The 25,053-nt window shown below is 45.5% G+C and overlaps 1 protein-coding gene and 1 long non-coding RNA gene across 2 annotated transcripts in view; both read right to left on the reverse strand.

Moving 5' to 3' along the window:
- LOC148049548 (uncharacterized) overlaps positions 1-15,160 on the reverse strand; it is a 38,339-nt gene extending 23,179 nt beyond the window's left edge. Inside the window, exon 1 of the long non-coding RNA XR_015696678.1 lies at positions 14,998-15,160. This is a non-coding gene — a long non-coding RNA (uncharacterized LOC148049548). The remainder of the gene's footprint in view (positions 1-14,997) is intronic.
- Positions 15,161-17,804: 2,644 nt separating this feature from the next.
- LOC148049549 (NACHT, LRR and PYD domains-containing protein 12-like) overlaps positions 17,805-25,053 on the reverse strand; it is a 206,453-nt gene continuing 199,204 nt past the window's right edge. The window contains exons 7-8 of the mRNA XM_087704001.1: positions 24,037-24,207; positions 17,805-17,979 (exon numbers count right to left, since the gene is read on the reverse strand). Coding sequence (XP_087560127.1) covers positions 17,805-17,979; positions 24,037-24,207 — 346 coding nt within the window. The remainder of the gene's footprint in view (positions 17,980-24,036; positions 24,208-25,053) is intronic.

Here is a 25,053-nt window from a genome sequence, read left to right on the forward strand (position 1 = left end):
ACATTGTCTCAAATGGATATCCAATGGGAAAAATCAAGAATATCCCAGCAATATATAGATAATGTAGGAATTAAGAGCTGTCTCCTTTAAGAAACTACCTCCTGGGAAATGTAGGCAGAGATTGCCTTATGGGAAATGTAGTTCCATGACATGTGATCAAATCTGATGTGATCATATCTGTGTTTCTGATTGGCCACTGGGGTGTTCTCCCTGTGCACAGAACGAGCCGGTCATTTTAAATGCCATTGTGAACCAGAGAAGCAACACTTGTACCTCTTCTCCACATGGGAGCCAATTCATCATCTTTTTACACCACACGATGGGACAGATTATGGAAAGTCAGAAGTATCTAAACACTGTAAGTTTTGTTTTTAAGTGCACAATTCTAAGCCCTCTCTCTGAACAAAGTCCTTCTCACAGGACCTGACCTCACCAACAGTCTGCTCAGCTGTCGGCCATGATGGCTATGGCTTCCTTTCTGAAGCAGATCCGCTTCAGAAAGGAAGCCATAGGCATCATGGCCGACATCCAACAATGTTCTACTCATTCCATGTCAAGGAAGATCATCGCAACTATCTACGCTTCCTGTGGTTCAGCGATGAACAGCAGGAGCTTCCAAGGAATTGAAGATAGGTGAAAGTGGTCACCTAGACCCAGCAATTGATGGATACCTCAAGGCCCATAACTTTGTATGGACATTCAATCCTCCCCCAGCATCCCATATGGGAAGAGTGCGGGAACGAATGATCGGCATAGCCCGCAAAATCTTGGATTCCATGTTGACAAACTCACCTACACTGACACATGAGATTCTCACCACCATCATGACAGAGGTGGCAGCTATCATCAACTCTTGACCTTTGAATCCAGTTTCCTCTGATCCTGAAAACCCAACTATCCTCACCCCAGACACCTTGCTGACCTAGAAGACAGGTGACTGACCACCACCTGTAGAGAACTTCATTCCCAAGGACGTGTACAAACAACAATGGACAGAAGTCCAACTGCTTGCCAACACATTCTGGAAGCACTGGAAGCAAGAATACTAATCCACCCTGCAAGATCACCACAAATGGCAGATCAGAGAGCCTTACTCCAAAGAAGGAGACCTTGCTAAAAGACAGGGATGTATCTCGGAACTTGTGGCTAATAGGACTTGTGCATCAAGTCCTACCCAGTGATGATGGACTAGTTCACCAGGTGGAAGTTCAGGTCGCAAAGTGGCTGGAGTCATGTCGCGACCAGCAGACTTTTGCCAAGAAGCTCTACACCAAACGAATCACCGACATGATACTGCTGCTAAGGAAGACCGAACTAGAAGATTGAACCTCAAGCTTTACATGCTTTGTGTTTATCCCATTGTTTGATGCTATGCCTTTGTTTATCTTAGTTAATTAGATAGTCAAGTTTGCATTGTTTTATGCCATGCTTTTATTTGTCTTTAATTAAAAGTTAGTTGATAGTGGAATTTACAATTCCAGGCGGGGAATGTGCTGCCCCAGCAGTATATAGCTAGTTTAGGAATTAAGAGCTGTCTCATTTAAGAAACTACCTCCTGGGAAATGTAGGCAGAGATTGCCTTATGGGAAATGTATTTCATGACATGTGGCCATATTTGTGTTTCTCATTGGCCACTGGGGCGTTCTGCCTGCGTGCAGAATGAGCTGGTCATTTTAAATGCCATTGTGAACCATAGAAGCAGCGTTGAGTGCCTCCTCTCAACATGGGAGCCAATTCATCATCTTTTTACACCACGTGATGGGACAGATTATGGAAAGTCAGAAGTATCTTAACACTGTACTGTAAGTTTTGTTATTAAGAATGCCTAATACTAAACTTGATCTGAATTAGATTCCTAAGTGTGGCATTAGCTGCATGCCCCAAGCAAGCCTACAGTGCTCGAGGCAAAACAAAGAGTTAACACATGTTTAAAGATCCCAATGGGTAGATCCCAAAGGATAAACCAAGAACATGCAGATAATTGCCATGTGGTAGGCAGAGTTTATCTAGGAGGCTGGAAATTACAGTTGGTTTGAATAGCTACTTCTTGTTAAACATTAATAAGGGGCTCGGCCAAGCAAACTCAAGAGAAAACACATGGCAACAAATGCTCCCCCCCCCAAGAGAAGTTGAGGCATCCTGTTTTCCAGAGTGGAACTGGATTGGGATCCCTTACAGCAGTTCAGAAAAGGTCTCCATTAGATACTTTTAAAGGGAAAACACCAGTGCTAACATGGTCATAGATGAAAGAGCAAGTACATTTTATAATAATCATACTAAAATAGAAGACAACATTGTTACGTCCTCCTGGACGCGGCCGGCAGCCGAAGCCAGAGCAGGAAGAAGATCTGATTGGCTCTGGTGCAACTGCCAGCCGGCGGCAGAATTGCCGTTGTCTGATTGGTTCCCCGCCTGACAGCTGTCACTATAAATAGCTGCCAGGCGGCTGTTGGTTCTCGTTCTGTACTGTTCTAGTTATATCTGCTTGTTCAAGTTAGTCTGCAATAAACAGTTGTAAGAAACGTACTTCTATAGTCCGTACTTCTTAAGATTTAAAACTGGCAATGAGGACAAGTGATACGGACCCCATTCAAGTTCCTACCATGGCTGCTGCTTCAGTTTTTGGGGCATTTTGCCCTGAGGCAGCATCGTGGGATGTGTTCCTTGAATGCTTCAAGTGTTTCTTACAGGCTCACGACCTGACTGAACTTTCAGTGGAACGTAAGAGAGCGGTTTTCCTGAACTACTGGGGCCCCAAAATGTTCGCCACCACGTGAGCCTTGTCTGCCCCTACTCCAGTTCATACGATGCCTTGGGAGCTGCTATTGACTAAACTGAAGATCCACTATGAACCGACCCCTTCTCACCTCGCCCGGTGGCAGTTTTTTCATCGGTGCATACAGGCTGAGAGACAGTCCATCAGCCATTACATAGCCGCTCTGAGGGCTGCCGCAATCCACTGTGAATTCGTGGATTTAGATAAAGTGCTCCTCAAGCAATTTATTTACAGCCTCAGAGACATTAATCTACATCGACGCATTCAATCCCGAGCCGAATTAACCTTAAAAATTGTGGTGGACAAGGCGCGTGCCTATGAAATGGCCAATCAATCCACTCCTCACCTCCGGAGATTTCCTCCTTCGGCTATGGCTACACTTCCTCACTCCTCTGTTAACTGTCAGTTCAGCCGGAGGAGCTATGGTCCGAAGTCGACCTTGCCATTGATTGTCTGAAGTCTTTCTCTCTCAGAGATGGCAGTGGCTGCCTCAGCTGCGGAGGCCGCCATTTTCGCTCCTCCTGCAGGTTCTGGGCAGCCGTTTGCCGCAAGTGCGGGAAAAAAGTCGACATTGCAGCCATCTGCCGTTCCTGTCCTGCCGACGTGAGGCTGGCTAGAATTCCTGCTTCTAACTGTCGGCCACCCTCAAACTCCTCAGCTGCGAGACAAGGGTGTTTCGCCATCGCGGAACCTGAGGTGCTATACTCTGACTGGATGGTGGACTCTGCCTCTACTACATTGGGGGGTTGTGGTAAGATGCACCTCCGCATCTTCATTGAAGGCCAGCCCTGCACCATGGAGCTGGACACTGGCTCAGCCCACTCCATTATGTCATGGGACATGCTTAAGACTTTACTTCCACGCCTCTGCCGGCATTAACTGTCCCCCTCCACATGTCATCTCCACAATTATCAAGGGAATCCTATTCCCCTTGTGGGCTGCGGCACTTTTATTGTACAGTATGGCCATTTTAAGGGCCCCCTGCCCCTCATTGTGGTCTGCAACCCCCTACCTTCCTTGTTAGGGCTCGACTGGTTCCGAGCCCTGGGTCTATCTATCGCCGGCGTTAACTCCCTGCGCCTAGTCTCTGACCTTGACTCCTTGCTAACGGAATTTGCCGATGTATTTGATCCAGCTTTAGGCTGTTACACCGGAAACCTTTAAGGCCTATCCGCCTTAAGGCCAGGGGAGTGCCTTTCGCGCTTCGTGAAAAGGTCGACGGTGAAGAGGGCAGCATCTCATCAGACCCAGAGGGAGGCAACAAGTCCCTAGCAGGTCAGAGATTTGCCTTATGAATCAGAGTCGGGGAGGCAGTCTGCAATATGGCTGACAAGATCCTGACTTCTTGTCAAAGCAAAAGGAGCAGGAGGGTGCGGAAGAGATGAAAGACTGGTAAGAAAATTTATCTAACCCACAGCCAAAAATCAAATCTGGAAAAGGCAAAGAAATCTTGAGAACATAAATAATATTGATGGTCAGATTGGGATTTTTTCAAAAATGAATGAATGAATGAATGAATGAATGAATGAATGAATGAATGAATGAATGAATGAATGAATGAATGAATGAATAAAAAATGGAGGGTTGAAACACCACACACAAACTCCAAAAGTTATTTGAAACAATTTTGGACAGAAAGGAGAAAGAAAAGAAATGACAAACCCACTCAAAGATAAACACTAAACTTGGTTTTGGATTTGAAATAGAAACCAAACACTCTGAAGAATTTATTCTGTTTGAATTTTTTTCAACTAATATATCTTAACATGATAATGGAAAGATAGCTAATGGATGCTTTCCTCATGCTGGCTGCTCTGTCTCTCCTCCCCCCCCCCCCACCCCGTGCTACCAAAAAGGATCCTGCCTGGGCAGGGCAGAGCAGCCACTATGAGGGGAAAAAGCCACTTTTCTTCTTTCCTTGCTGCTTGTCCTTCCCTCGTGCCGGCAGCTCCCTTCCTCATTTCCCTATTGAATGTAGTGCCCAGGATCCTCTTTGATAAGGGAGGGTGGGGGATTTAGCAACCAGGCTCACACCAGATGGAGTAAAAAGGGCCCAATCTTTACATAGGAGAATGATAAAGAAGGTTTTTTGATACAGGAGCACCCTCGAGCACTCCCTCCCCCCCCTGTCTCTGCCTGTTTGTGGCAAAGCAACTTCTCCCCTGGCTGGGTGTTAGCCAAGGGGAAGCAGCCAGAGCAGGGAGTGGCAGAGAAGCCTTGTGCAAAAATGTACAGTCTGCAGCAGGGGGGGGGGGCATTAAATTATTGGGGTGGGCACGCAAGAGCGTGTGATAGCATGGGCACAGGTGCTTTTGGCACTTGAGGCAAAAAAGGTTTGTCATCACTGGTATATATATTTCTTAAGTTAGATTCTTTATTGTACATCCTGGTTTATTGAGCTCATCACACAATAGTTTCATTGTTTTCCCATCAGGGCTTTTGAAGGAGAGCTCTAACTCTCTCAATCTCTGCTCTGCCTTGAATACTTCTGCAAGAGGCCTGCTGCAGAATATTGTCCAGATCTCTCCACCAAGCCTGCAGACATGAGTTTGAAAAATTACAAGTATTTCTTGAGAATCCATCATGCAATGTATTTTATCGGAACTGAAGGAAATGTGATCATACAGTGCATTTAGAATGGATCGGGACCTTTAGGCTCCCACCCTGGGCTGCACCCAGTTCACCTCAAGCAACCCGCCTCAGCCCATTCACAGCTAGCTTTTCTATTCAGCTGGCCCTCCCCCAGAGATTTTCTCTGGCCCTCCACTTCTTGCCCCTCCGCTTGGCCCATTCACCGAGACACCATTTGCCCCGGGTGTTTCGTTCCATGGGAGAAAAAGCCACCAGCCAATCAGGTGGCAGGTGGCAGCGATGGCCCTGGGAAGGTGACCAAGAGGGCTCAGAGGGGGATGCAATTGTTGACAGGTTACAGGAAAGAGCAAGGGGGGAAGGGAGGCAAACCCTACCTGCATGCAGCTCGTGCTAGTAGTGGGATGGAGAAGCAGGCAAACAAACGCTGCCTGCCATTGATCCTGGGGATTGGGGGCAGCAGGCAAATGCTCCCTGTGTGTCTGGTGCTGGTGCTGATGCTGATGCTGGTAGGAGAAAGCAGGCAAATGCTGCCTGCACACTACTCCTTGTGTTATGGGGAGGGGTGCACAGTGGGGGAGCAGCCAAACTGCCTGTCCAGCATCAGGCCAGAGTCCAGGTGCAGAGGTAATGGTGGTAGTGGTGGTGGCGAAAATGAGAAGCCACCATGGGAAATGGGCAGGCAGCAGTGGGCAGGGGCTTCACAATTTGACCTCTCACTGCCATTTCCTCTGCGTCTGGATTTTGGCTTAACCCTGAACAGGCAGTTCAGCTGCCCTCCGATTGTGCAACACATCATTCTAACCCTCCCACCACCACCACCATCAGCCATGTTTACTGTTGATTCACTGCTTCCCCACTAGCCCCCCAGGAGCAATGCACAGGCGGCATTTGCCTCCTTCCCCCTCCCAGCCCCACTAGGAGCTGAATGCAGGCAGCGTTTGGTCACCCCTCCCAGCCCCATTATTGCAACTTGCCACCTAATTGGCTTGCAGGTTTTTGTACAATGGAGCGAAACAGCTGGGATAAATGGTGTTTCAGCAAAGGGGCTGAGCCGAAGAGGAAGGGTGGGAGGCCAGGGAAGCCCATTGGCCAGGGAGAATCACTGGGAAAGGGCAACAGAGGAGGAAAGCTGGCTGTGAATGGGTTAAGGTGGGTGGCTCGAGGCAAAGGGTGGGAGCCGGAAGGTCCTAGACCCTTTCAAAATTACAATTTCTTGAATATCAGGTATGCAATGTATTTTATAGGAACTGAAGAGAATAGGACAAAGTATGGCAATTAAATTGACTTTCTAGATATGTTTCTAAAATATTAACAGCCAAAATACAATTATGCAGATCAAACTAAAAGGAAATAGTCACTTACCCTAATGTCTCTATTGTGCATTGTGGATGTTTGAGCCCATCGCACAATAGTCCCATTGTTTTATCAGTTGGATAGTGGATGTACAAGTATAACTCTCTCAATCTCTGGTTTTTCCTGACTATGTCTGCAACATGCCTGCTGCAAGATTCAGTCAGAATCTTTCCATCAAGTCTGCAATCCAAAATAATCACAATTATTTCTTAAAAATAATTATGGATTGAATTTTTATAAGAGTTCAAGGGAATGTATTTATGGCAACTGAACTGCTTTTCCTTGGATATATTTTCAAAATATTAATCAATTTGAAATATTTCTATTCATCAAACTGAAAGGAATAAATATTGACATGTTGTTTTGTAAGAAATTCATATATTCACTTATTACAATTTTGATTGAAAGATTATTCACAGATCACTGTATTTTCTGGCGTATAAGATGACTTTTTAACTCAAAAAATTATTTCAAAAATCGGGGATCTTCTTATACACTGGATAAAGCAAAAAACCAAACCAAAAGAAAAAAGAATGCCGCCAAGGAAAAAACCGCGCTGCCACCAGCGCAGACACCAGCCTTTCAATTTATAACTGAGGTGCTCCTCGCCTCGGTGGATGGATGAGCGCTCGGATGGCTTAGTCTGGAGGAGGAAGGTGCTGAGCTCAAATTACGAAAGCCTGGCAGCGCGGAGGCCTTCAGCTGGCTTGCGGGCACCTGAAAGTAGGGGGTCGTCTGATATGCCCAGTTGCCTTATAAGGCGGAATATACGGTATATTTTCTAAAATGAAATTCTTTAGGTGGAATATCGTACTGTGGGTAAAGAGAAAGGTAAAAATACTATCTTATATGGCCACAAATGTTTGTTGTTCAGTTAATCTGCGTATGTGCGAGGTGTGGATGGCCGCTGGCTTCCCTTGCTCCGTCCGGTGGAGCAGAAAAAACACCGGGAACAAACTGGCAAGTCGCTCAGAGCCTTAGAAAAAGGGGTCCCTCAGCTGAACGAGATCCAGGGGACCTGAATAAACGACTTCTTGGAGGGGTCAGCGCTCCCAGACGTCCCCTGACCTGCGTGACAGCCAGAGTGCTCCTCAGGACGCCTGCAAGGCTGGAGGGAAATGGCAGCGCTGCACTGAGGGCTCCATTTCGGCGTTCTAGTCTTCGGCATTTAATCACCCACAGACAGCCTCGAATTGACTTTCTGCGGCACTAGCCCTATTTTCTTGCTGACTGGGAGGAGCCCTGGGTCTGCCTGTCCTTTGGAGACCTGTTTACCATCGAAAGAGGTGGGTGTTTCGAACGACGCTGGATGAGGCAAGGTAGCTGGTTTATTCCTCGGCTGCCGGAGTCTCTCTAGCCCCCCCCCTCCTCCATTCTGGTCGGAGCACTCTACTGGCTGCTCTTAGCATTTTCTGACATCTGTGCTCCTGTTCCATCTGGATTTCTTTTTCTTTTTGGACTCAATTTGGCTGGCTTTATAGAGAGGTAGTCGGTGGATATGGGGTGTCATAAGACCTGGCAGTTGGCCTTGTGGCCGTTGCCACAGCCTCCTAGCCTACCCCCTAAGCTTTCTTCACAGTGCGGCCTTTCCTCTCCTCCCTGGCCCTTGGCTTGCTCATGGCTCATGGCTGCTGGATATTGGACTTTGGACATTGGACTTATGACCTGGTCCTGGCTGGTACGACCATTACCGCCTGCCATTATCAAGGGGTTCCATTTCACCCCCGTTGGGACTTTTTGGACCCCACTATCCCAGTTCCATCGATATCATCTATTGCGTAAGGAAGTGAGAAGACGAAATCCTGCTCCCCCCCTTTACACCTTCGTGAACCCCACTGGACTGAACTTTTTACAAACCACCTGCAAACTTTACTTGAACTTGCACATTTCTTAACAGCTGCGCAATCCTTCTTTTCTTCTCTTCTTCTTTTCTGTCTTTTTTCTTTCTTTTCTTTTGTATGGGATATGTATGTGGTATGTATGTGATGTATGTTTGATGTTTGTGCCCACCTTTATTTTTATTGTCATTGTATTTTTATAATTTTTAACTGACTTGTGGGGACTGGATGAGCAAGTGACTGTATGCATGAGGGGACTGGGAGAGCAACCGGGTGCCTCCTCTACTGAGTGCCATTGCAGAAGTGGTAGGGGGCCCAGGCCTATCTCCCGTCCTAGAATGTTTGAGATTAATGGCCTGCCGGAGAGAGTGGAGGCTACGGGGGGGGGAACAGGGTCTACGGGTGCGGGAGTGGGCCAGAGCATTACGGTCACGATGGGAAGGGGCAGGTACAGCGGGAACTTCAGGGCTAGCCATTACCGGGGAAGAAGGGTTCGCTACGTCACAGAGATTCCTCCTTCCAGCCCTGCTAGTTCTACTCCAGGGCCAGATGGCGAGAATTGTCAGGGCCCTGGTCTCCGGCTGTTGTTGCTAAATGCCAGGTCTGTGGTTCACAAAGCTCCCCTCATCCGGGACCTAATTTTAGACGAGGGGGCAGACCTAGCGTGTATTACTGAAACCTGGCTGGGCCCGGAGGGAGGAGTCCCCCTCACTGAAATGTGCCCAGAAGGATTTCAGGTGCTTCATCAGCCACAATGCCAGTGAAGGGGTGGGGGAGTGGCTCTCATCATTCGAGGGTCTTTAGTTCCTCGTAGGATCCCTGCTCCAGAGCTTGTCGGGTGTGAGTCCCTGCTGATGAAGTTGGACCTTGGAGGTCAAGTGGGTTTGTTGCTAATGTACCTACCTCCCAACAGTGTTGCAACAGCCCTCCCCTCGCTCCTCGAGTCAGTAGCCAAGTTGGCGGTAGAGTTCCCCAGGGTTATGGTTCTGGGGGATTTCAACCTGCCTACACTTGGTGAATGCTCTGATGGGGCGCAGGAGTTCATGGCTTCCATGACAGCCATTGTCTTGACCCAAGTAATTCAGGGTTCGACTCATTCAGCAGGTAACATGCTTGACCTCATATTCCTTGCGGAGCAGGATCTAGCAGTGGATCTAGAGTTGAAGGGCATTAAGACCTTGCCCTTGTCATGGTCTGATCACTTCCTACTGAGGCTTGACTTTCGAAAACCAATCCCCCACTGTAGGGAGGGGGAACCGATTAGGTGGTTCCGCCCCAGGCGCCTGATGGACCTGCTGGGATTTCAGACGGCGCTTGGAGAAATACCTGACACTATCGTCCACAATCTGGTGGAGTCCTTAGTCGCTGCCTGGAATACAGCGGCGGCGGGGGCTCTAAACTGGATTGCACCTTTGTGACCTCTCCGAGGCAGCGGATCCAGGAGGGCCCCTTGGTTCACCGAGGAACTCCGGGAGATGAAGCGCCAAAAGAGACACCTAGAGCGCCGCTGGAGGGCCAGTAAATCTGAGTCAGACCGAGCACTGATGAGAGCCTTTATCTAATGTTCGCATATTGCTGCCCTTATTGCATCCGCTGAATCGCGCCCAGCCGCCTTGTTTAGAATAACCCACTCCCCCTTGAAAGGGAGGATGCGGATGACCCTTTACAAGGTAGAGCTGAGGAATTTGTTCAGTATTTAATGGATAAAGTCACTCGGATTCGGACAGAGCTGGACTCCAATTGCACGGTACCAGCCGAGGTACCGGGGGAAGGTCTTGAGCATACTTTATGAATTGAGTTTCAACTTGCTTCTCCTGAGGAAGTGGACAAGGCCATGGGAGTGGAGAGTGCCTCCACTTGTATACTGGACCCGTGCCCCTCCTGGCTGGTCTCGACCAGCAGGGAGGTGACACGCGGCTGGATCCGGACGATAGTGAACACCTCTCTCCGGGAGGGAATTTTCTCGCTACTCCTAAAGGATGCGGTGGTGAGACCCCTCCTGAAGAAAACATCTCTGGACCCAGCCATTTTGAGCAACTATCGTCCAGTCTCCAACCTGCCCTTTGTTGGGAAGGTTGTTGAGAAAGTGGTGGCCTCTCAACTCCGAGGGTCCTTGGATGAAACCGATTATCTAGATGCCTTTCAGTCAGGTTTCAGGCCTGGTTACAGCACGGAAACTGCTTTGGTCGCGCTGATCGATGATCTCTGGCAAGCCAGGGATAGGGGTCACCCCTCTATCCTTGTGCTCCTTGACCTCTCAGCGGCCTTCGATACCATCAACCATGGTATCCTTCTGCGACGGTTACGAGAGGTGGGAGTGGGAGGCACTGTCCTTCGGTGGTTCTCCTCCTACCTCCCGGACAGGTCGCAGTCGGTGTTGGTCGGAGGGCAGAGGTCGACCCCAAGGCCCCTCAATTATGGGGTGCCTCAGGGTTTGGTCCTGTCCCCCCTCCTATTTAACATCTACATGAAGCCGCTGGGTGAGATCATACACCGGCACGGGATTATGTACCACCAATATGCGGACGATACACAGTTGTACCTGTCTGCCCCGTGCCAACTCAGCGAAGCAGTAGAAGTGATGTGCCAGTGCCTGGAGGCTGTTAGGGTCTGGATGGGAGTAAACAAGTTGGCACTCAATCCAGACAAGACCAAGTGGCTACTGATGTTCCCTCCCAAAGATTGGCCAAGTATTCCATCTCTCAGGCTGGGGGGTGAAATTATACACCCCTCAGAGAGGGTTCACAATTTGAGAGTCCTCCTGGATCCCCAGCTGACTTTAGAACACCATTTGTTGGCTGTGACCAGGGGGACCTTTGCCCAGGTTCACCTGGTGCACCAATTGCAACCCTACCTGGATCAGGAGGCCCTTCAGATGGTCACTCATGCCCTTGTGACCTCAAGACTGGATTACTGTAACGCGGTCTACATGGGTCTGCCCTTAAAGAGTGTTCGAAGACTTCAGCTGGTCCAGAACACAGCCACGCAAGCGATTGTGGGTGCAACTAGGTACACCCACGTCACACCTATCCTCCGCGAGCTGCACTGGTTACCCATTAATCTCCGGACCTGCTTCAAGGTGCTGGTCGTTACCTATAAAGCCCTACATGGCATCGGACCTGGGTACCTGAGAGACCGCCTCCTGCCGATTACCTCCCATAGACCGATTAGATCTCACAGGTTAGGTCTTCTCCGGATTCCATCTGCCAGCCAATGTTGGCTGGCAACTCCGCGGGGGAGAGCCTTCTCTGTCACAGCTCCAGCCCTCTGGAACGACCTCCCCGTGGAAATCTGGACCCTTACTACCCTCCCAGCCTTCCGCAAAGCCGTTAAGTCCTGGCTGCTCCAGCAGGCCTGGGGGCTTTCGAAATATACAGCCCCACGGAAACTATGACTGTTGTGTATTTTAAAGTATTGTTTTGTTTATTTATCACCTCCCTTGTTTATTGTAAGCCACCCGGAGTCCTTCGGGAGTGGGGGGCATACAAGACAAATAAAACTAAAACTAAACTAAACTAAATATTTAGGTAGGAAAGAAACAATAATAAATCTAACACAATATGAGTGATGATGTCCACTGAGAAACAGTAAATAAACATGTTTATTTGAAAATGTCTTTTTTATTTATTCAGCACCACAAACTACACAGAATTAAAGGGATAGTCATTCTTGTCTTCTGATTGTTGAATGTTATGATAATGCTAAATGAATAGACTTATGACGGATGCCTTCAGTTATGGCCATTGAAGCACCTCCTTAGTCATGTGATTATGATCTGGGCACTTGGCAACATTTGAACAAAAAAGTTCTCCAATGTGTTAGAATCTTGTTATTGCAAATTCTATTTTTTCCCACCAGCTTCCCCTGAAAGTCCATGCAGAACCCAGCAGGAAGATTCACACATCATTTCTGTCTACCACGAGAACTTGGCATGGAGGTTTTTCATCCAGCCTACAGTTTCCCTGTCATCTCTAGGGGCTCACTGAAAATGATTCCTGTCCCCAATCCTGTTTGGACAAGAGGGAATACCCCTGATTCTGGCAGGTGACTGAAAAAACTCTCTGGTAAAATCCAAGCCTCGAAAAACTTTTAGCCCCAGAGCCGAAGTTTTGTCTGTATTCTGGGACTGAAAATCCTCCATGGTTTAAAATCCCTCCTGGATTTCAGCAACGAGTTTTTTAGCCAGTCCGCAGAGCAAAGTGGCACCTCTGTTGGTTTTATCCCCCATTAACCTCCCCATTGCTAAGCACCTAAAACTGCACGCTCTTCAAAAGCCTTTCTGAAGATGGTGCAGCTTTAGCCATATGTAGGGAATGTTTGCTAAGAAGTTGGGTCTTAAAAAAGTAGAAACACACTGAGGTGTTTGGTGCAAAATAGGAAAAATTTGATTGGGAGAAGAATTGGGCAGGAAATTGGGAGAGAAAGTAGCCGTGGGAACAAATGCTTGCTGGCTCTTGCTGAATCTTCCTGGGCACTCTGGGCAGTTCTGGGTGTGCTTGCCAACCTACAAGGCAGGGTGCAGGACAGTAAAAAGAACACTGATGAATGGGAAATATAATTAAATTTAATATTTAAGATAAATTTAATTTAACTTTAGCAAAATGTTTTACATTGTTGTTCTCACCTGAAAAAAGTTTAGAATCCCTGCTGGCTTCTTTATTGAAGTATAGGAAGCTGTAGGAGATACCATGCAGAGAAGAGAAACAGGATCCCATGACATCTGTGTCATGTGAAAGGCGGGGGTGCGGGGGGAGGAAGGAAAATGCAGAGACCGGCAGGGGAGAAAGCCCCGCCTTCCACACACACCCAGCTTCCAAAATCTGGGGAGTTGCGGGGAGGGACAATCTTCTTCCCCTCTCTCAGGTTGCCCGTTCCCCCCCCCCCCACATCTGGCCATCTGAAGCGGCGAAGCCTCCCGATTCCCACCGGCACCGCCAGAGTTACTCACCAGGGCAGTGCAGCAAAAGCAAACGGTGAAGGCGAAATGAAATGGAGACTTGTGAGAGTCGCGACTCACGCGGCGTGCTTAAGCGCACTCCACCCAATCAGTGAGCTGGCTGGGGTGGAAAATTTTAAGCACGCCACGTACGTGGTTAAAGTTTTCCATCCCAGCCAGCTCACTGATTGGCTGGAGTCCAGGCCAATCAGTGAGTGGCAGGCTGGGCTGGCTTAGATTTTTAGTGTAGATAGAATAGATGGGGGAACGGAATGAGCGAACTAGCGGCAGCTAATGGGCGGGGGAGCCAGCAAGCGCCAAAATAAAGCAGGGTTTTTTGAGAACGGCCCGGGACGCCGGAAAAATTATGAAAAGGTGTGCCTGTCCCACCAGATGCGGGACGTCTGGTCACCCTATTCTAACCCCCCACCATCACCATCAGCCATGTTTACTGTTGATTCACTGCTTCCGCCCTAGCCCCCCAAGAGCAATGCACAGACAGCATTTGGCTCCTTCCCCCTCCCAGCCCCACTAGGAGCTGTATTCAGGCAGCGTTTGACCACCTTTCCCAGCCCCATTATTGCCACTTGCCACCTAATTGGCTGGCAGGTTTTTGTACAATGGAGTGAAACACCTGGAATAAATGGTGTTTCAGCAAAGGGGCTGAGCCGAAGAGGAAGGGTGGGAGGCCAGGGAAGCCCATTGGCCAGGGAGAATCACTGGGAAAGGGCAACAGAGGAGGAAAGCTGGCTGTGAATGGGTTGAGGTGGGTGGCTCGAGGCAAAGGAGGCCTGGACAAGGGTGGAAGCCTGAAAGTCCTACACCCACTCAGAAATTACTCAGACTCCTGTCACTTTTGTCAATTTTGTTATGTTGCAGCCTGATTCTATAGTTGTTGAAATTCATTTATTTCTCATTAATCTACACTCAATATCGCATACTGACAAAGAGATTTCTATAAAGAAATAACTGTAAATTTATTAAAAAGAAAAAAACTGAAATATCCCATTGACATAAATATCCAGACTCTTCGTTCAGTACTTTGTTGAAGCATCCCTGGCAGCAATCACACCCTCAATTCTTTTTGGGTTTGATGCAACAAGTTTTGCACACCTGGATTGGGGGATTTTCTGTCATTATTCCTTGCAAATCCTCTCCTGCTCAGTCAGGTTGGATGACAAGCTCCAGAGGACAGCCATTTTCAGGCCCCTCTAGAGATGTTCATTGGGGTTCAAGTCAGGGCTCTGGTTGGGCCACTCTAGGACATTCAGAGAGTTTTCCCTAAGCCACTGCCCTACCACCTGTTCCCCCTCCCCAGCCACAGCACAAACAAATATGAAAAATTTCAATTTCTTGAATATTAAGTATGCAATGTATTTTATAGGAACTGAAGAGAATAGGACTGTGTATGGCAACTAAATTGACTCTCTAGATATATTTCTAAAATATTAACAGGTAAAAGACACTGATTCAGATCAAACTGAACGTAAATAGTCACAAACCTTAATGTCTCTATTGTGCATTGTGGATGTTTGAGCCCATCGCACAATAGTTCCATTGCTTTGTCCTTTGAGTTCTCCATCTCCAAGTGTAATTCCCTCAATCTCTGGTTTGTCCTGAGTACTTCTGCAACATGCCTGCTGCAAGATTCAGTCTTGATGTCTCCAGTAAGTCTGCAGTCCAATATAATCACAATTATTTCTTAAATATAATTATGGATTGTATTTTTATAGGAATTCAAGGGAATGTATTTATGGCAACTGAACTGCTTTTTCTTGGATATATTTACAAAATATTACTCAATTTGGAATATTTCTGTTCATCAAACTGAAAAGAATAAATATTGACATATTGTAGTTTTGTAAGAAATTCCACACATTCACTTATTACAATTTTGATTGAAAGATTGTTTACAGATTACTGTATTTTCTGGCGTATAAGATGACCTTTTAACCCCAAAAAATTATTTCAAAAATCAGAGGTCTTCTGATATGCCGGATAATGAAAAAAATCCAAACCAAACCAAACCAAAAAGGAATGCTGCCAAGCAAATAACCGCGCTGCAACCAGCGCAGACACCAGCCTTTGAATTTATAACCTAGGTGCTCCTCGCCTGGGCCCATGGATGGATGCGCACTCGGATGGCTTAGTCTGGAGGATAAAGGGGCTGAGCTCAAACTACGAAAGCCCAGCAGCTTAGAGGCCTTCATCTGGCTCCCGGGCACCTGAAAGTAGGAGGTCGACTTATACGCCCCTTATTTGAAAATGTCTATTTCATTTATTCAGCACCACCAACTACAAAGAATTACAGGTTTAGTCAGTTTTGTTTTCTGATAGTTGAATGTTTTAATGATGCTAAATGAACAAACCTGTTGCACATGCCTTCAGTTATGGCCATTGAAGCACCTCCTTAGTCATGTGATTGTGATATGGGCACTTGGCAACACTTATAAAAAGTTGTCCAATGTCTTAGAATCTTGTTATTGCCAATTCCACCAGCTTCCCCTGAAAGTCCATGCAGAACCCAGCACAAAGATTCACACATCATTTCTGTCTACCACGAGAACTTGGCATGGAGGTTTTTCATCCAGGCTACAGAGAGAAGTGGCTTCCCTGTCATCTCTAGGGGCTCACTGAAAATGATTCCTGTCCCAAGCTTGGACAAGAGGGAATCCCCCTGATTAGTGCATGCGACTGAAAAAACTCTCTCCTTAAATTTCAAGCCTCGAAAAAGTTTTAGCCCCAGAACAGATGTTTTTTTTCCATATTCTGGGACTCAAAATTCTCCATGGTTTAAAATCCCTCCTGGATTTCAGCAAGGAGGTTTGTTTTTTTTGCCAGTCCCCAGAGCAAAGTGGCTTCTCTGTTGTTTTTATGCCCCATTAACCTCCCCATTTGCTAAGCACCTAAAACTCCACTCTCTTCACAAGTCTTTCTGAAGATAGTGCAGCTTTAGCCATACGTAGGATATGTTTGCTAAGAAGTTGGGTCTTAATAAAATAGAAACACAATGAGGTGTTTGGTGCAAAATAGGAAAAATTTGATTGGGAGAAGAATTGGGCAGGAAATTGGGAGAGAAAGTAGCCGTGGGAACAAATGCTTGCTGGCTCTTGCTGAATCTTCCTGGGCACTCTGGGCAGTTCTGGGTGTGCTTGCCAACCTACAAGGCAGGGTGCAGGACAGCAAAAAGAACAGAGGTGGAAGGGAAATCGGAGAAGGGAGTTGGAGGTAATCCCATTTTCTTACCAAAGAACGATTTTTGGTTAACAACAACTGTGATAGATTTTACAGGTGAAAGGAAGGAGGCCCTTCAAGGGGGAGTTAAGAAATATTCTCACTTTAAAGTCTATTGAAGGGTGGGGGAAGAGATCAAACACTTCTTAGGCTACATCAGGCACTCCTAAGGGAAGCTTGGCAGTTAGGTGAGATTCTTGTGAACTGTTGAATCAATCACCAAGAAACCTTTTTATCTAATTTCAAGAGCTGTTCTGGTTGCCTGTGCCTGAAATTAATCTCAGGGAGAATCACCAGGAAAGGGCCAGCAGAGGAAGAAAGCTGGCTGTGAATGGGCTGAGGTGTGTGTCTGGAGGCAAAGGAGGCATGGCCAAGGGTGGAAGCCTGAAGGTCCTAGACCCATTCAGAAATTACTCAGACCCCCTTCACTTTGGTCAATTTTGTTATGCTGCAGCCTGATTCTATAATAGTTGAAAATCATTTATTTCCTCATTAATCTACACTTAATATCGGATAAAGACAAAGAGAAACAACATTTTAGAAATGTCTGTAAATTTACTAAAAAGAAAAACCTGAAATATCCCATTGGCATAAGTATCCAGACTCTTCATTCAGTACTTTGTTGAAGCATCTTTGGCAGCAATTGCAACCTCAAGTCTTTTTGGGTATCATGAAACAAACTTTGCACACCTGGATTGGGGGATGTTCTGTCATTCTTCCTTGTAAATCCGCTCATGCTCAGTCAGGTTGGATGATGACTGCCAATGGACAGCCATTTTCAGGCCCCTCCAGAGAGGCACATTAGGGTTCAAGACAGGGCACGGGTTGGGCCACTCTAGGACATTCAGAGAGTTTTCCCTAAGCCACTGCCCTACACCTGTCCCCTGTTCCAACCCCACCAGAAACAAATATGAAAAATTACAATTTCTTGAATATTAAGTGTGCAATGTATTTTATAGGAACTGAAGAGAATAGGACCGTGTATTGCAACTAAATTGACTCTCTAGGTATATATTTCTAAAATATTAACAGCCAAAAGACACTTATGCTGATCAAACTGAAAGTAAATAGTCACTTACTCTAATGTCTCTATTGTGCATTGTGGATGTTTGAGCCCATCGCACAATAGTTCCATTGCTTTGTCATCTGATTTCCTCGTATTCAAGTGTAATTCTCTCAATCTCTGGTTTTTGCTGAGTACTTCTGCAACATGCCTGCTGCAAGATTCAGTCAGGAACTCTCTACCAAGTCTGCAGTTCAAAATAATCACAATTATTTCTGGAAAAATAATTATGGATTGAATTTTTATCGGAATTCAAGGGAATGTATGTATGGCAACTGAACTGCTTTTCCTTGGATATATTTTCAAAATATTACTCAATTTGGAATATTTCTGGTCATCAAACTGAAAAGAATAAATGTTGACAAATTGTAGTTTTGTAAGAAATTCACATATTCACTTATTACAATTTTGATTGAAATATTATTCACAGATTATATTTTGTAAAGTGATTTTTTTAGGTGGAATATTGTACCGTGGGTAAAGAGAACGGAAAAATAATATCTTATATTGGCACACCTGTTTGTTGTTCAGTTAAATATTTAGGTAGGAAAGAAACAATAATAAATCTATCACAATATGGGTGATGATGTCCACTGAGAAACAGTAAATAAATATGAGTATTTTAAAATGTCAGTGTCAGTATTCCAAATACCATGCAGAATTAAATTAGAGTCGAAGACAAAACTATGCTTAAAGTTCCAATTTAATAAGACAGGCATGTTGCAACTCTGGAAGTTACATCAGAATCCCACCCAGTTAAAAGTTCATGATCTTGTCCCCACACCCACAATCCATCACATGGTCCAATCTTCTTTTTCCACGCTGGTGTCTACGCCCAACTGCTTCCGGTCAGGTATGAAAGTGCAGAGACAAAGGATGACCTTGGCTTCTAGTAAAGAATGAAAAACAATACATTCCACAATCCTACTCCTTCTATTCCCCCCTCCCATCGACTATACTAAAAGAAACAGCATAATAAAATAAGAGAAAGTGTGGCAGGCCAAAATTCTAAAAGGAATATAAATGCAGGCCTGACAGGCGGCCTCTCCTCAGAAGAAAAACGTTTCCTGAAAAGAGAATAACATAAAAGTTAACACAAAAGAAATTAACCACTTACTTCCCCCTCTAGGGGACCCTTTGGCTTATCTGGAAATTTCTCGTGGAATTGTTCTACTAACTTTTCCACTTTTAAGTTCCAACTTTTCACCCAAGTGGATTCAGACAACAAAGGGTAACCCTTCCATTGCACTAAATACTGCAAGCGACCCCTATTCAACCTAGAGTCTACAATCTTTTCCATCTCAGATTGTGTTTCCCCTTCTATCACTATAGATGGTGGTTCCTCTTCTATCTCTAAAGGAGGAGAGAACGTTTGGGTGGATGCTCTTATGCTAGGCTCATTTATTGGTTTCAACAAGCTACAATGAAATTCCGGGCCAAATTTCCCTAGACTTCTGGGTAGACTGAGCTGAACTTTAAATGGGTTAACTATCTTCACTATTGGAAATGGACCTAGAAATTTTGGACCAAATTCCTTGCTAGGCATTCCTAATCTTAAGTATTTGGTAGACAAAAAACTTTGTCCCCCACATTAAAGGGGTTCTGGAGCGAGCGGTGTTTCTCAGCTTGCTTCTGGTAGGCTGTTGCTGCATCTGCTAGAGCCTTCTTTGTATTCTCCCAACCTTTCTTTAGTATGTCCATCCATTCATTCAAAGAACTGGAGGAGGGAGGTTCTCTGCACAGCTCAGGCATGGGAACAAATTTCATGCCACTGGTAATCTGGAAAGGAGTAAATCCAGTGCTGCTGTGAACTGCATTGTTGTATGCCACTTCAGCAAAGAGTAGCAAGTCTGACCAGTTGCCTTGCTGATAGTCCACAAAACACTGGATGTTCCACTCCGCATTGGGTCTTTCTGCTGTGCAGTTCATGCTGGGATGAACCTCTGAGCTCAGTACTTGTGTGTACCCAATGAATCTCAGGACCTGGCTCCAGAACTTGGCTGTGAACTGGACTCTGCGGTCTGAAATGATCCTCTTGGGCAATCCATGCAGGCAATAAATGTGTTTCACAAATATTTTCGCTAATTTCTTTGCAGACGGCAACTCTGAGCAAGCGATGAAGTGTGCCTGCTTAGAAACCAAGTCCATAACTGTCCAGATTACTCTATTTCCACTGCTGTCTGGGAGTTGCACGATGAATCCATTGTGACCTTTCCCATGGTCTGTTAGGGCTGGCCACTTGTTGTAGCAGTCCAGACTTGTCTGTTGGGAGCGCCAATTTCATAGCTATCATCAACTTATCCAGGCTTCCATTACTATCATGCTGCGGTTTTCTTGACAAAACATCCCCCAATAGGTTTTGGGGTTCTTGTTGGACACCTGGGGTTTTTGCCTCTGCTGCAGGTTCTGGGCTCTTGGATTCAATCATCCCTGGCTGGCCCTTTTTCTCCATTGGTGGTATTGGCTCATCCACAATCATCAATTTCCTACCACCGTCTTCCCACTTTATCGTAGATTTCCACTTGTCAAGCCATGCTAGCCCCAAGATTATTTTCTCCGGCATCTCTGGAGCAACAATGAATCTGAGAAGCTCGCAGTGGCAGCCCACTTGTAACTTCACCAGTTCAGTTACTAGCGTGGGTTGGGCCCCTCCAATTAGCGTTCCATCTACCTGCTCGCCCCGAATGGGACAGGCTAGAGGTCTTGTGCTTATGCCTAGTTGCTTGAAAATCGACGTGCTGATTAAGCATCGAGCACAACTGGTGCTCACAACTGCTTCAAACTTCCCCCTCCAACCCCGTCTTAGGCACTTGGAGGTTGACTTGGAAGTCAAAGGGGCAGATGGATGCATTCACCATTGGGTCATCTTCAACATTTTCCTCCTTCGAGGCCTCCCTCTTGGTAGGACTCTTTGTCGCCTTAAGTTGGGGATCCTCTTCTAGAGGTTGTTGGGCCAGATGACTCTTTTGTGGTAGTATCTGGGGCCTTCTCTTTTCCGCCGTGGTGATTGGTGTGCACATTTGTGGCAGTGGGGCTGGAGCCAAGCACTCTAATGCTTTGTGGCCAAGTTGACAGCAAAGGTGGCATTTTATTTGCCCCCACGAGAAAAGGGATGTAGTTACATCTCTAAACTTAGGAACCACCTCAACCCATTTTTCCACCATCCATTCTGTAGCTTGCCCCTTGGTAATCCCTTCTTCCATTGTTGAGAAGCTTTCTCTGTAGGAAGGTTGGGCAAGAACCTTTTGGGGCATTGCAGGGGAGACTGGAACTGGTGGGGAGGTCAATCCCTCAGTTGTCTGCCATGGTGCCATCTGCTGAGGAAGGGCAGGTACCAATTGGAAACCCTTCCATCCATGACCTGGGATTAAGACCCATCCCAAGGGTGCCTGATTCACAGGTTGCAGTTCTTCCAATGATGGCTGGTTAGGGGGGTTTATGTGCCAAGAGCCCATCTGCTGCCTTGGAGGATTTCTGGTCCAAGGGCCCCTCTGCTGGCTTGGAGGATTTCCGGGCCAAGGGCCCCTCTGCTGGCTTGGGGGACTTTCCCATGTTGATGGTCCAGGAGGTACCCACTGGAATCTTAACCATCCATACTCTGGGAAGAAAGCCCAATTTAGTGGTGTTTCTTCCACTAGCTGCAGACCAATTTCTGGTGGCTCGTAAGTGGAAGATGCTTGCCAAATCCCTTCTTGCTGGCTGGGTTGAAAATCCCATCTTGCTAGGGATTCTGTCTTCAACTCAGTTGCAGGGCATTGGCTCATTTCAAATATCCCCATTTGGAAGGAGTCAAAATCTCCACTCCAGGGTTTTTTCCAAGCCTTGGCTGGGGAGAAGGAGGGGGAGCATGCACTCTCATTTAGTTGTCCGAAATAGTTCGGAATCTCCATTCATCAGATCTTCTGGCCATCTCCTAGATGCGTTGAGATTAAGCCTCTTCATTCCTTTACTTTCCATCCCCCACAGGCTGGGCTTCTTGCCAGTGGCAATAAATTTTAAAAATGAAATTGCTTCACCTTTGAAGATTTGTAGAGAGACATCTCATCTCAGCTTCTTATCTCAAAAGGCTTTCTCCTAATTGTTCGCTGATATTTTACTCTGACTGGTGTGGCTCAGTGTTGGAGAAACAGCAACCCTCACCAGCCCCCCCATGAGGGAGGGGTGCTGGTGATTTATTTTGAAGGGAGAGTTGGAATTATGTCAGCGTTCCAAATACCATGCAGAATTAAATCAAAGTCGAAGGCAAAACTATGCTTAAAGTTCCAATTTAATAAGACAGGCATGTTGGTATCGTGCTGTGGGATTCCAACTCTGGAAGTCACATCAGAATCACATCAGAATCCCACCCAGTTAAAAGTTCATGATCTTGTCCCCACACCCACAATCCATCACATGGTCCAATCTTCTCCCACGCTGGCGTCTACGCCCAACTGCTTCTAGTCAGGTGTGAAAGTGTGGAGACAAAGGATGACCTTGGCTTCTAGTAAAGAATGAAAAACAATACATTCCGCAATCCTACTCCTTCTATTCCCCCCTCCCATCAACTATAATTAAAGGAACAGCATAATGAAATAAGAGAAAGTGTGGCAGGCAAAAATTCTAAAAGGAATATAAATGTAGGCCTGACAGTCTATTTGATTTATTCAGCACCACCAACTACACAATTACAGGGATAGCCATTCTTGTCTTCTGATTGTTGAATGTTATGATGATGCTAAATGATCAACTTATGACTCATGCCTTCAGTTATGGCCATTGAAGCACCTCCTTAGTCATGTTATTGTGATCTGGGCACTTGGCAATACTTATAAAAGGTTGTCTAATGTCTTATAATCTTGTTATTGCCAATTCCATTTTTTCCCACCAGCTTCCCTAGAAAGTCCATGCAGAACCCAGCAGGAAAAATCATACATAATTTCTGTCTATCAGGAGGACTTGGCACGGAGGATTTTCATCCAGCCCACAGAGAGAAGTGGCTTCCATGTCATCTCTAGGGGCTCACTGGAAATAATTCACAGACTTGGAAGCTTCAGAGGATCATAATCTCGTCCAACTTCAGGCACATATTTGCTTTTGCAGAGAATGGGTGTGTGAAGACCCATGAGATCAGGGCACCCAGAAGCTTCCAGTCTGTGTGCAAAATGTGTTTGCATGCCAAGGCTTAAAGCAACATGATATTGCTGCCCAAACCTCCATCACTAGCCCCCCCCTGGCCTTCCCCACCCTTAGATATCTTATGTACACTTAATGACTCATTTGATTAGCGAATGCATGGGCGAAAGGAGGGAGTGATCGCAGTCAAGTTATATGATTCACTCCTACCAATCCTCTGGTTATAAATGTAATTAGCAGGTTCCATTATATTTGTAATTCATGGACTACCTGTATGATCTTTAATTAATTTGCAATTACCTTGTGTGTCAATATTTAGATTAAAGCAGATTCCCAAAATCCTAAGCAGAAGAAATTTTCAGATAATTTTACTGTATTAAAAGAAGCTATTAAACAATTGAAAAGAAAGTCAAGAAGCGATAGCAAAACGACATAATCCACCCAAATAACAAAAAGATTGCTGTAAATTTCAGATAAAATCTTGTCAGAGTGTAAAAAAATTAAGCTATATGAGAATTCCCCAAAAATGACCATTTATAGACCTATAAATCTGCAAGGCACAGCTGCAGTTTTTTTAATCAGTAAAATTGCTGACATATCTGCAAATTGTTTAATGAACATTTATAAACTTCTGAGCTCATCCATAGGAACTGACCTCTTCCCTCAAATGTAGTCCCTCTATCAGATTCTCAGCAGTTAAAAGCTAAGAAAATATCTCACATCCCCCAAAACCAACTATCACCATACCATTTTGATTATAATCGCAGACAGAATTTTATCTTAGAAAACAGAAGGAAGAGAAGATAATATGGTTAAATATCACAATTGTAATTATCTTTCTTTTAGATATTCCCCCCCCCTCCCCTGACAGTGGTTTCCACCAAGGTCCTCTGTTCTGGCAGAAACAGAGGTTTAATCCCATTGGTCAAAGGGTCTGACAGATCCCATTAAAAGGGGCTGCTGTCCAACCCTTCCTCAGCCGGATTTTTACCTTACTTGCAATAAAGAACTGTTGTTGCTGAAGCCTTTGTGTGCCTCTCCATTACCCGATCTAACACTTTCCATGGATACTTTTCCAGAATTCAAGAGAAATTAACACATACCAAACTTAAAAGTAATACTGATCACTCACTGTAGTCTTTCTATTTTGCAGTGTGGATCTTGGAGCCCCCCACACAGTAATGTTGCTGTTCTGGCATCTATGTGCTCGGGATACAAATGTAACTCTTTCAATCTCTGATTGTTCTTGAAGACTTCAGCAAGATGCCTGCCACAGGACTCTTTGAGAGACAATCCTTTCAAACTGAAAAAACAGCACTTACTCAGAAGAATTGGAATAGTTAGTAGTATCACATGTAAAAATAGACAATAATAATTAAAAACAAAACAAAAGCAATAAGTACAGTCATGTAATAACAAATCATATGGTTAGATATAGGTAAAGGTAAAAGTTCCCGTCACACATATGTGCTAGTCGTTTCCGACTCTAGGGGGCGGTGCTCATCTCCGTTTCAAAGCTGAAGAGCCAGCGCTGTCTGAAGATGTCTCCGTGGCCATATGGCGGCATGGCTAAATGCAGAAGGCACACAGAACACTGTTACCTTCCCATCAAAGGTGGTTGCTATTTTTCTACTTGCATTTTTACATGCTTTCAAACTGCTAGGTTGGCAGATGCTGGGACAAGTAACAGAAGTTCACTCTATTACGTGGTGCTAGGGATTTGAACCACCGAACTGCCGACCTTTCTGATCAACAAACTCAACGTCTTAGCCACTGATCCACCGTATCCCTATGGTTAGATATAGACACTACGTTATAAGTATCCTATAAATAATTTATAATTATAAGTCAAAGTAAAAAAATAAGTCCTAGAATGCAAATATTGGACTTGGCACATTTCATGTGTGCAGTTGTAATCTAAAATGTATTCCAAATAGAATGGAATTCTAAATCTAATTTCCTTTTAAAATAAGAAAGTAATCTAAACAGTGAAGTGTATTCCCACAATTTGATTAGCAATTTTTCATCAGAAGGGATCAAACATCATTTTCAATAAATAAAAATATAAAAATATTATAGGTTTTAACATAATCGTAGTACTTAGTATTTTTTTTAAATGTGTGATTTATTAACCCTTAATAAAAAAATA

Source organism: Thamnophis sirtalis, unplaced genomic scaffold, assembly GCF_051295495.1.
Source record: "Thamnophis sirtalis isolate CommonGarterSnake01/CBP01778 unplaced genomic scaffold, rThaSir2_p1.2 scaffold_1, whole genome shotgun sequence".
NCBI classification, from domain to species: Eukaryota; Metazoa; Chordata; class Lepidosauria; order Squamata; family Natricidae; genus Thamnophis; species Thamnophis sirtalis.